At 39.4% G+C, this 12,472-nt stretch overlaps 1 protein-coding gene across 1 annotated transcript in view; it reads right to left on the bottom strand.

Moving 5' to 3' along the window:
- Window positions 1-5,451: 5,451 nt before the first annotated feature.
- Smarca5 (SWI/SNF related, matrix associated, actin dependent regulator of chromatin, subfamily a, member 5) overlaps window positions 5,452-12,472 on the bottom strand; it is a 34,357-nt gene continuing 27,336 nt past the window's right edge. Inside the window, exons 20-24 of the mRNA XM_040734818.1 lie at window positions 10,013-10,145; window positions 9,765-9,883; window positions 9,152-9,364; window positions 7,420-7,527; window positions 5,452-6,633 (exon numbers count right to left, since the gene is read on the bottom strand). Coding sequence (XP_040590752.1) covers window positions 6,568-6,633; window positions 7,420-7,527; window positions 9,152-9,364; window positions 9,765-9,883; window positions 10,013-10,145 — 639 coding nt within the window. The 3' untranslated portion in view covers window positions 5,452-6,567. The remainder of the gene's footprint in view (window positions 6,634-7,419; window positions 7,528-9,151; window positions 9,365-9,764; window positions 9,884-10,012; window positions 10,146-12,472) is intronic.

Below are 12,472 nucleotides of genomic sequence, written 5' to 3' on the forward strand. Positions count from 1 at the left end.
GACTGAGCCATCTCCCTAACATCTCCACACACCCCCACGCCCTTCTCCTTTCCGAACCCTCATCAACCTGCTGTTCTAGAAGACGATGAACTGGTCTAATATACAGAACGTCTCCATTGGATCTGCCTGGTTTCCCCTGGTTAGACTGAAATGATCTTCAGCAGGAATATCCCAGGGATGGTGCTGTGTTCTCACTGCATTGTCTGATTCTGCTGATCTAGTGCTCATCGTCTGTTCAAGTGGTGTCTACTAGGTTCCTCCACTATAAAGTTAGCTTTAACTGTTATGAACTATTTTCTGGAGAGATCCCCTACGGCAATGTAAGTCCTCCTCTAAGTATTTATATATTTATGTCTAGGGGGTTCTACCTTAATCCATTGTTATCATTGTTTCTGTCATCATGTTAGATGTCTTTCAAAATAAATAATAACCAAGAATAAAAATGGCTGATAAAACAGGCAGAATGCCAGAAACTCCATAGCTGAGGTAAACTGAATTGGGATGTTGCAAGACTGAACCAGAGAAATAGAGCCTCATCAAATAACAGTTTACCTTCAAGATGCAAGTTTAAAGGGCAAATTTTTAATTACATATTTAATTATTTTAAGATTTTTTGGGGAGGGGTGGGCGTTGGTGGCACATACCACCACTAGGGAGGCATATCTCTATGAGTTCGAGGCCAGCCTGGTCTACAGAGTTGTTCCAGGACAACCTCCAAAGCAATACAGAGAAACCCTGTCTTGAAAAACAAACCAAACAAAAAGCAAATAAATAAATTATATTTAAATCAGAAACAAGCTTGTTCCACATGTCAATCCCAGCCCCCTCTCCCTCCCCTGCCCGCCACGGACCCCCCATCCCATCCCCTTTTTGCTTCCCAGGGAAGGTAAGGCCTTCCATGGGGGATCTTCATAGTCTGTCACATCATTTGGAGCAGGGCCTAGGCCTTCCCCCATGTGTCTAGGCTGACAGAGTATGCCTCTGTAAGGAATGGACTCCCAAAGTCTATTGTGTACTAGAGACAAACACTGATCCACTACCAAGGCCCCATAGATTGCCCAGGCCTCCTAACTGACACCCAGGATCAGGGGGTCTAGATTAGTCCTATGCGGGTTTCCCAGCTATCAGTCTGGGGTCCATGAGCTCCCCCTTGTTCAGGTCAGCTATCTCTGTGGGTTTCCCCAGCCCAGTGTTGGCCCCTTTGCTGATCAATCAGCCCTCTCTGCAACTGGATCCCAATTCAACTCAGTGTTTAGCTGTGGGTGTCTGTTTGTGCTTCCATCAGCTACCAGGCGAAGGCGCTAGGATTGCATTTAAGGTAGTTATCGATCTCATTATCTGGGAAGGGCATTTAAGGTAGCCTCTCCACTATTGCTTAGATTGTTAGTTGGGGTCATCCTTGTATATCTCTGGACATTTCCCTGTGCCAGATTTCTCTTTAAACCTGTAATGATTCCCTCTATTACAATATCTTTTTGTTCTGCTCAATTCTTCCCAACTCCATCTTCTGGCTCCCTCGTGGCCTCCTCTTCTCCCCTTCTTTCTCCTAATTCCCTCTTCCCTTCCCCCATGCTCCCAAACAGCTCAGATCTTGTTCCTTTCCCCTTCTCCAGGGGACCATGTATGTCCCTCCTAGGGTCCTCCTTGTTTCCTAGCTTTTCTGGCAGTATGGATTGTAGGCTGGTAAACCTTTGCTGTCTAAAACCCACATATGAATGAGTACACACCATGTTTGTCTTTTTGTGATTGGGTTACGTCACTCAGAATGGTTTCTTCTAGTTCCATCCATTTGCCTTCGAATTTCAAGATTCCATTTTTTCCGCTGAATAGTACTCCGTTGTGTAAAGTTACCACATTTTTTCCATCCATTCTTCAGTTCAGGGGCATCTACATTGCTTATAGGTTCTGGCTATTACAAATAATGCTGCTATGAATATAGTTGAACAGATGTCCTTGTTGTATGAATGTGCATCTTTTGAGTATATGCCTAAGAGTAGAATTTCTGGATCTTGTGGTAGACTGATTCCCATTTTCCTAAAGACCACCATATTGATTTCCAAAGTGGCTGTATGAATTTGCACTCCCACCAGCATTGGAGGAGTGTTCCCTAAAGGGCAAATTCCCTTACTCCCAATTGAAGCCACCTCCTTCTTCCATGTAATGAGTGTAGTCTCTATGAAGTAAGCAAAAGGCGATGTGCTTGGTCTGACGAGGGTGGCGCAGGCGTGTGACGAGAAACTACCCACCCCTTGTTAGAATCTAGACTCTGGAATTCGAGGCAGTCTTGATGCTGGTAATGCCAGTACAGAGAACTCTGCGAGTGGACGGCAGCTCTCATCACTTACATAACGAACCCCAGTCTCATTACTGGCTTTTCTCTCCTCCCCACCCCAGCTGGAACAGACTACATTGCTGTCGGCCAAAATCTGGACTTTAGCCCAGGAGTAATCTTGCAGAGACTCCAAGTGACAATCCTTGATGACCTGCATCAGCCTGCCTTTGAGGGTCCAGAGAAGCTTGAATTACTTCTCCGGATGCCTACAGGTGCAGTGCTTGGAGAACCAAATAAAACCACTATTGTCATCAATGACAACATCAGCAACTGCCAAGCAGAGTGCTTGTAGTTCTCTGAACACGCAAACAGTAGCCTAGATGTATATGAACCACAGAATGAAGATGTACCATTCTAGAGCTTAGCAACTCTGGAATAACAATACTGTATTGTCACTGAGTTTGTGCAAATAGCTTGTGACTGCAAGGAGATAGAAATGTATATACAAGGAAAGGATTGAGCCAATAAAAATAAATGTGTTATTTTTTGTTTCATTTGTTTCTAAGGCCAGTAAAACCCACTGTCACCAATTCAATCAGCTCTCTTTACCAGTTGACATTGGGTATCAAGGCACATAGACAACTCCCCCACACATGCACATGTGTACACACACAAACGTGTAATTTAAAACTTTTCCTAGGTTACTTTAGGCTCTGTCAAGTTGATACAAACTAGCTAGCATATCAACCATCATTTTTTTTTTTCTTTTTTTCTTTTTTTTTTGGTTTTTCGAGACAGGGTTTCTCTGTGGCTTTGGAGGCTGTCCTGGAACTCGCTTGGTAGTCCAGGCTGGTCTCGAACTCACAGAGATCCGCCTGCCTCTGCCTCCCGAGTGCTGGGATTAAAGGCGTGCGCCACCAATGCCCGGCTCAACCATCATTTAATTATCAGAATTACTCAAATATTCAGTACCCTTCCTTTATTGTCTGATACATAACAGATTTATAAATTTAAGCAGGAGCTGGGCAGTAGTGGTGCACACCTTTAATCCCAGCATTGGAGAGGCAGAGACAGGCAGATCTCTGTGAGTTTGAGGCCAGCCTGGTCTACAAAGCTACACAGAGAAACCCTGTCTTGAAAAACAAAAACAAAAAACAAACAAAAAAAAAGAAAAGAAAAAAAATTGAGCAGGAAAAAAAAAATCAATTAAGTTCTGTTACAGCCATTCCATTTAAATGGAATACTATCCAATCATGGGTATACTGAAGCCTTCTAAATGTCATCTCAACTTTAGATACAAGTTACAGACCAGCCTGGACTATATGCATAGAAAAAAATAGTCTGAAAAACATATTCTTCTTTTCTTCAATCTATATCCACACACTGATTTACACCCAGGGTCACAGCCAAGGGAGGCTGAAGCAGAAGCCTGAAGGCCAGCCTGGAAACACTGGTAGGCCTCCCAGAAATGCATAGGGAAAGAAAAACAAGTAAAGCCTTAGGGACAATGTCTGCTCTTGATAATAATGGCACTGATAATGCTGCTACTATGTGGCCATTAAGGTTTCATTTTCCTTTTGCAAAATACTTTGAAGCACTGCTTTTCCAATTCTACTACACACTGAAGATCTTGGTGCAGTAGTGATCCTGTTCAGCACAAATGCCAAGTCTGCCTTTCTTACCAGCACCCAGATGAAAGTCTTGTCCAGAAGAAACTGTCAAAATATCAAACTTGGGTGACACTTCTATCAACTCAACTTGTATTTGTAGTGCTGAGTGGTGACCGGCTCCTTACCAGAAAGGGTGGCTTCAGAAAAACAAGCATGAAGCTGTAGAGCTCAACTGTCTTAGCTGCCAAGTTTCAGTGACTGCTTATCATTCCTCAATGCCGCCCAGATGTGTGGGAGGCCCAGGCATATATACTACAGCATTCATGCTGCAAGCTCCTTCCTTTAAAAGTCATAGCAAACTGTATTGCCGAAGAAAGAATATAATTTTACCTGTGAACGCCATGCTTTTTCCATTTTCTGAACCTTCATTCTACTTACAGAACTTATCACTGTAGAGAAATACTGAACAGGGGACTGCCAAGCATTAAGAGTTAGTGGCTTCTCAAAAATGGGAATTACAAATGTTCCCCAAACTGTTATTGTATCTAAACCTCTTACTTCTCTGAGGACAGCAGATCTCTAAAGGAAAAAAAGTTAACATACAACTAATTACAACTAATTTTAAAATACTGTCAACATGGAATGTTAAACTATGCAATGGATTCTATTGCTATCAAATTTATAGCTGAATTTGTATAAAAGCTAAGCACTTGTTATTTCTGGAGCAGGGCCTCTGTAGCCCAGGCTGGCCTCAAATTCACTAGATTCCTGAGCGTTGGGATTACAGGTGTGCATTATGACAGCCATTAAATTAGGCAAAGTTAAAAATCTTTTACAAAGTACTCTAAAGTAAAAGGATAGCAGTAGATACTTTCACACTATCATTTTTGTGTCGTTTTAAAATTGACATTTATATTGCTAGCACAATATTATCTTCCCAATAATGCTGCCCATGGTCTTTATACTGGGGGAACAGACTGCCGGGCTCTTGCTTTCCTTGGGCACCACTACCACCGGAGCAGTCTGCGGTGTGGCTTCCTGTTCTACCTCCACCAAATCCTCTTTAAGACAGAGGGATGGTTCAGAATTGGCGAGCAAACCTCAGCACTGGCTAAATCGCAGACTAAATCTGGCTAGTGTCCCCCACAACTTTATACCTTGTCCCAGCACACCTCACTGCCCAGCATCGGGCCACTGCAGAGCACCTCCCAATCTCTCCACTTTCAAACCTCACTTTGAGCCTCAAATGGTTTTCTCCAATCTTCATTTTTTACAATTATTTCTTCAGAAATGAGACCGCATCTAATGTTAGTATTAATCAACTTTGGGAAAGCATCAAAAGAACTCAGATTACTCTACAACATCCCATAGTCCAACCGCAAGACACTCACAGCAGCAGTCCTACATTTAAGACAGCCAGACAACCGCAGGACAGAACGCACTCTCAGGGGTGTGTGCAGAGGAAATCTAAGTTTCAGAGGAAGAGATCTAAACAGACTATCTCTTAAGGGGAAAGGCTGAAGTTAAATTAAATAAGGAAAAAATAAAGAGATGGAAAGAAAAGACCACTTTAAGGATTATAAAAGTTATATTTATTCACGATGCTACATTTATTGCATTCCCTTAGAAAAATGGAGAACTGCTTATGTACCCAATTTGCACATATAAAACTTTATACAAATGATGTGTAGCACATAAAGGCCTCTGGGTATTCCTGCTTCAGGGTCTCCAGTTAGCAAGTCTATTCCATAGAAAATAAAAATTGGAATTACACTCCATCTTGCTACTAAGACTTAGAAGTTATTTTAAAATATAATAAAATAAAATTTTCATTTACTCTAAAAACTCAAAAATACTATAAACTGAGAGGGTACATTCTATTAGTATCGTAACAATATGACAAGAGTCACACCTCATTTTGACTGGGTCATTCAAATTTAAAAGAAAAAAAATCACCATACTTCTGACATTATCTTTCTAAGTGTGACTGCTGCAGGCCGTTTATCAAAATATTTACCAAATACTTTAAAAGAAAAAAAAATCCTGCTACAAAATAATATGCCACCTTCAAGAACCAGAAAATACTGTCTTTGGCTATACCACTAAAAAGATCACTCATCCAATGGAACAGAGCACATTCACTTCAGAGCCACAGGAATGCAAAGTGTAACAGAATATGCATAGACATCATTATAATTTGTCTTGCCTTCCCCCATTCTATAACCAACAAGTACACAATCTTTCCAGATGAAACTCAATAGTACTACCAAAAAAAAGCAGAGAATGTGAAGTAAAATTATTACACAACTAAGTGGAGACTTGAAGGGACAAATGTTCTTTGTAATTTGTTTTACTTGTTTGCTTGTTTTAAAGCCGTACAAGTGCTAAAGTCGTAGCCAATAAAAAGCCACAGTCCTCACAAATGAAACTAATAGAAAAATAAATCAAAAGAAACATTTATTAATAAATGAAGCCTGTTTTATTACTTCAAGTGTTAATGATAAAAAAATTTCAGCACAGCTGTTGCATTTAAAAAAGTGAAACTACATCCTATGTTTCTAGCTCAGTAAGCAGATGGAGCTGATGTCTCTGAATGACATAACAGCTGAGCACTGTACAGCACATCTTATGAAGACCCGTAAATTAAAGAACTACTAGTTTAGTGACTATACGACAAATATGTGTTCATAGTTTCAGCTTCTTTTTTCTTCCTCGACCATCAGGGGCACCATCCATTTTACGTTTCTGTGTCTATAAACAAACACAACAGTTAGTTCTCATGGCAAGATTAAACTAATATGGACATTAAATATATTTTCACACATGTTGTAGCACATTAGTAGTAACTAACAAGACAGGACAGTACAAGACTTTTCTCCAGGGCTACACAACAAATCTTTCAAAACTACTATCAAATCTCCAAATATTTTGCCATTATTTGTATGTAACAAGATGCCTGCTTCCTCCTGAATACTTCAAACTGCGAACATATTACTAAGATAGTGAATCAAAGTTAGAAGACAACCACAGTACTCGTAAAGCTACTGTTTTCCTATATGCCTCAGTCTCCTAAAATAAGAAGAAGGTGCACTCTTGGCAATCAGAAGACATGTTTTCCACACGTGGTGCACCAAGTTCAGTTTCTATTTCCAGGCAGCTCAAACGTATTACTTACAAAGGCAAAGGACAAACCTAACACACGTGCCAAGAGTGCTCAAATACTGCACAGGGCAGTAAGTGGGCGCTCTGGAGAGATGGCTAGCGGTAAACTGCTTGTCATGAAAGCGTGTGGACCCAGTTCTTAGCCACAACTAAAACCCAGACAACCCCATCAAATGTGGGGTGTGGAGGGCTGGGGGTTGAAGAGGTGCATAGGACAGCCAGTCTAGCCAAGATGGCAAGCTCCATCTTGTCTCAAATAAGGTGGCACCTGACTGTCAACCTCTGCCTCACACACACACACACGCACATGCACACGCACACACCCTCCCTGCATCATTCACAGAATCTACATTTTATATATCCATGAATACTTACTGAAGGCTTTGGTCCTCGTTTCTTTTTCTCTGCCTTCTCCTTTTCTTCCAGTTCCATATTTTCCCTTTCAATCAAAGTAATTAAGGTATTACACCTCCTCTGGAGCTCCTGAATTGTAAACATACACAGTAAATTTGTTATTTCCAGCTACATATTGTCAAGACTTTAATGTCTAAATAAAGATCATTTAACAAATACAAAAATCACCCAACAGACTAATAAAAATGAGCAAAATGAATTTTTACTCACAGACCATGCTATGAGGATACAAAGAACAAATATTTCATGTTTATACTTCATTCTTTAAAGCTGTACTAACTAACATATGGCTGGGACTGTAGCTCAGTGGTAGTGTACTAACAGACAGATAAATAGTAAAGCTCAATACTAGTGTATATTCTTCACAAACCATTCCTTTATTCATCACCTAGGTACTAACATAATGAAAACGAACCTCAACATACACAAAAACTATGCCCAGGAACTCTGGACTACTTAATTTAAAGGTTAACATACAGAATTCAAAAAACAAACAAAACTACCTAGAACTTAAAGAGATGAAGATCATCTTTTCTTTAAAAGCATTGATGACAGTAATAAACACAGCTATGCAGTCCACAATGAGTTTTGTCTACTCCTTTCTCTACTAGTCTATGTGACACTCAGTGAGGTAAAACCCATCTGCATGACTGTTTGTTAGCAGCTCATTTCCTTGCAGAACAAACATGGTTTGTTTAGTCTCTTATACGTAAATAAAAGTTTTATACAGACAACCACAGTACAAATAATTCTGAATGCCAGATGGTGTTGGCACGCCTTTAATCCCAGCACTGAGGAGGCAGAGGCAGGAAGATGGCTCTCTGTAAGTCCGAGGCCAGCCTGGTCTACCAGGTCAGCTAAGGATACACAAAGAAGCCCTGTATCGAAAAACAAAATAGTATCAATAATTGTAAATTATTGTAATGTAGGAGTTCCATGCATGGCTTAGTAATATTTCCAGTAACGGAGGTAGAAGGCAATACACAAAGCTGTGCTTCCTTTAATCCCAGCACTCGGGAGGCAGAGGCAGGAGGATCTCTGTGAGTTCGAGGCTGGGCTGGACCGACAGCCTCCAAAACAATACAGAGAAACCCTGTCTCAAAAAACCAAAAAACCAAACAAAACAGTTCTATGCCAATCAGCCATTTAAAAGAACCCAGATTCAGCATCCTAACGGGCAGACAGATGCCTGAAGAACATTTTCCTCTACAGAACTCTACTTGCAAACCCAAAAGTCATCACGTTCAGGGTGAACCTGATGGTAGCTTTCTCCTCATTTAGAACACAATTAAAACTAGTAACAAAAACCAGTACTCCTGTATAAAGTGATGTTAAAACAAAATATTAAAGGAGACAGCTTTTCCTTTTTTTATTCTTTTTTTTTTAGTGGGGGAGGAGGGGATCAGAGACAGGGTTTCTCTGTGTAACATCTCTGGCTGTACTGAAACTTACTGAAATCTGCCTGCCTCTACCTCCCAAGTGCTGCAATTAAAGGTGTAGTTACCATGCCTGATTGAAGAGACTGCTTTTCAAATTACCTTTAAATTTTCAAACTGTGGCTGAGAAAATAGAGGAAATTATTTAATTTCTGAAATTAAATAAAAATCTACTTCAAGGGTGTTTTGAGAAGTTAACAAATACTGACCATACTTCTGAACTCTGCTGCCCTTACAGAAAAACCCTGGACACTCACCATTGCAGTTCTGGACTTGAGAAACCAATCAAATCTGAACTGAGGGGAGTTCCGAATGCACTGTCGTAACTCATCATAAACATTTTCCTTGTCAAATCCAAGCTTGTGCAGCATACAAATGAGAAAACGGTCCTCTTCTTCAGTGTAGTTTTTCCCTTTGTTAGTACCATATGATATTCTTAGCTGATGAAAGGGTGCTTTGTACCTTCCAATCTATAAAAGTTATATTTTATATATATTAGATAAACAAGTCCTAAGTAATCCACACTTCAAACTTACTTTAGCCTTACTATAACCATAAACATATTTCCATCTAGGGAGCCCCTTCTGCCCGTTGTCATATAGTACTTTATAGTTTTCCACTATTGTTACAGAGAGAAAATGAGGTCTAAGCTTTCTGACATGACTTAGGCAGAAGCTGAGTCCAGCACCTTTAAACTAGGTTATCAATGTAATACTCGGATAAACTATGTTAACAAAAGCTATGCTCTGTTTTTTAAGAAATTTAACTTTAAACAGAAATTTCTTTTCCTTTAACATGGTTATCTCATAATCAAATCATATTCAAATTGGTGTTTATACTAGCTAGTGTACTTATGAATATACAAAATACCTTTGTATCTAGTGCTTTCTTGATACTTATTCTTCTTTGAATTCTTGCCTCTCCCCTTTCAATCTGAGCCATAATCTTCTCTATATCCTGGAGCTCATTGCATCTTTCCCAAAACACAGCTGTAAGCATATAAATTACAATAAATGGAGGAAAGAGGAAAATATAAGAGAAAACAGGTAGCTTCCAAAACCCTCCACTCAACTCTCAAGGAGTACTAACATTCCTATTTTAAAATAGCAAAGTATTACCTGAGTATTCAATGACTTCTTCTGGAGTCTTTCCTTCTACTTCTCTGGCTATATTTTCAATATCATCACGACCCCACTTCTCATTAGCTTTGATAAACTGATTAAAGTCTCTCTTATTCCAATTAGTAAACCCCTAAACAGCAATAAGCAAAATATTTAATCACAGTACATAAAACTTAGAAAACAATGCTACTATACTTACAAATAAATTTGGTATTACAGAAAAAAATCTTACTTTATCTTAACTAAGAGTTTTGGAATGATTAACTTTTCATGTATACACTCTTACTAGTACATTATATATTTCTCAGAAACCGGAGCAACTAACTCTAAATGGAAGCAGTAAGGAGCATTACATGAAAAGGTTCAATGACACTTTTTTTAGCTTTGAAATACCATTAGAAATTTGGGAGGCAAAGTAGTAAATATTAAAAATGAGCAAGTAGAAAAATGCAAGAAAAACAAGGCTTAAAAGCCAGAACATGAAGTAAAGGGGAGATGGAGATATTGGGGTAAGGATTAAGTAGGGAAAAGAGGCAGAAAGAAGGAGAAACAGGAGGGAGAGGGTTAACCAAAACTAAGGATAGAAGAAGTCACATGGAACCTACTACTCTCCGTGCTACACCCCATGAACTGTATTTAAAGGTCAGTGAAATGGTACAACATGCAAAGGTCCCTGCAGCCAACCCCGACGACTTGAATTAAATCCCCAGAGTCTGCATGGTAAAAAGTTGTCCACACACTTGCACAGAAGAGGACATACCTGTATTTGTTGTTTCTGTTTTTAAAGCAGCTACACAAAGGTATTCTACATGAGTGGATAATGATGATCCCAGAAGTCATGGAGATCAAACTCCCCCACTGCCAAATGTGTGATACCTCCCTATAAGTAGTTGGTCCGGAAGGCTCAGAAACCCCAAAATAACACAGGCTACTGCAATTGTTCTTGGTTGCCCCTCCAAAAATAAATGATGATTAACCTATTGTTGAAGATAGCACACAATTTGGTTACAAGACCTAGAGAACTCAAGCTGTAACTCATCTGGAAGCTTCCTCCCTGTTGGCGGGCCTACACAGTGCCCAAAGTGCTATAGTACTACAGGGAGTATCACAGAAAAGGGACCAGAAAGGATGTAAAAGCCAGATAACAAAGAACTGTGAAATGCTGCTTTCTGGGCATAAAATGGCCATTAGATTCATAAACTTAACGGCAGCTGTCTGCATGAACCCTGCACAAGACTGGACCTGTTGGTATTCAGTAACTGATGGAAGAGGAGCTCATACAACTCTACCCATCACTGGGAACTAACTGGCTATTTATAGATGCTAAGACAAGGGGGGCAGATATGAGAACACCATGTTTTAATGGATAGTTCCACACCCATACTCTCACACAGACAGAACAGTGGGATTGGGGTGGGGTTTGACAATGGTGGAAAGGATTAGAGAGACATGTTGGAGGTAAGAGTTGTCAGAATGCAGTATGTGTGTACATGAGATTGTCAAATAATAAATTTAATTAAAAAAAAAAAGAGCTTAAAAAGATCAGATTCTCATGCTGGAGAGATGGCTCAGGCGTTAAAGCTAGGTTCACAACCAAAAATACAAAACCAGATTCTCAAAAGTTTGAACCCCAAAGAACATTTTAAAAATATTAAGTAGAATACATCTGATAGAGGGTTAATATCTAGAATATACTAAGAACTCAAAATAATTAAACCCCCAAACTCAAAGAACCCTATAAATGACTAATGAACATATATACATATATATAAACACATATATATCAATACAAATGGATAATGAACATAAACTTATCCAACTTTACTAGTCATCAGAGAAATACAAATTAAAATAAAGTTATAATTTTATCTCACATTAGAATGGCAATCATGAAGAAGTATCAAATATTGACAAGGATGTGAACAAAAAGGAATCATTATATGCTGCTTGTAGGAATGTAAACTAGTCCTGTCACTACAGAAGTCAATACAGCACTTTTTAAGACTTATTTACCTAATGTTATGTGTATAAGTGTTTTTGCACAAATGTATGTCTACATCATATGCATCCTGGAACTGGAGTTGTGGACGTTTGTAAGCTGTCGTGTGGGGCTGTGAATGAGACCTTGATCCTCTACAAGAACAAATGCTGTGACCTCTGAGCAATCTCCCCAGACCCCTGCCCGGCAGTTTTCACCCAGGACTGCAATGTATCTGAGATACTTGTATACCAGTATTTATTCAGCAATTGTTGTCAAGAGCTAGTTATAGGACCAACATAGTTGTCCAACTACAGAAATAATGAAAACGTAGGAGCCATAAATAATAGTTACACTGTTTACAGAGATATGGATGCAACTGGAGATAATCTTATTAAGTGAATGAAGCCAGCACCAGACACTGTATGTATTCTCTCATTTGTTACAACTAGATTTTATAGACTTAAAAGTCTTCCTCC

Source organism: Mesocricetus auratus, unplaced genomic scaffold (assembly GCF_017639785.1).
Source record: "Mesocricetus auratus isolate SY011 unplaced genomic scaffold, BCM_Maur_2.0 Super-Scaffold_100041, whole genome shotgun sequence".
NCBI lineage: Eukaryota > Metazoa > Chordata > Mammalia > Rodentia > Cricetidae > Mesocricetus > Mesocricetus auratus.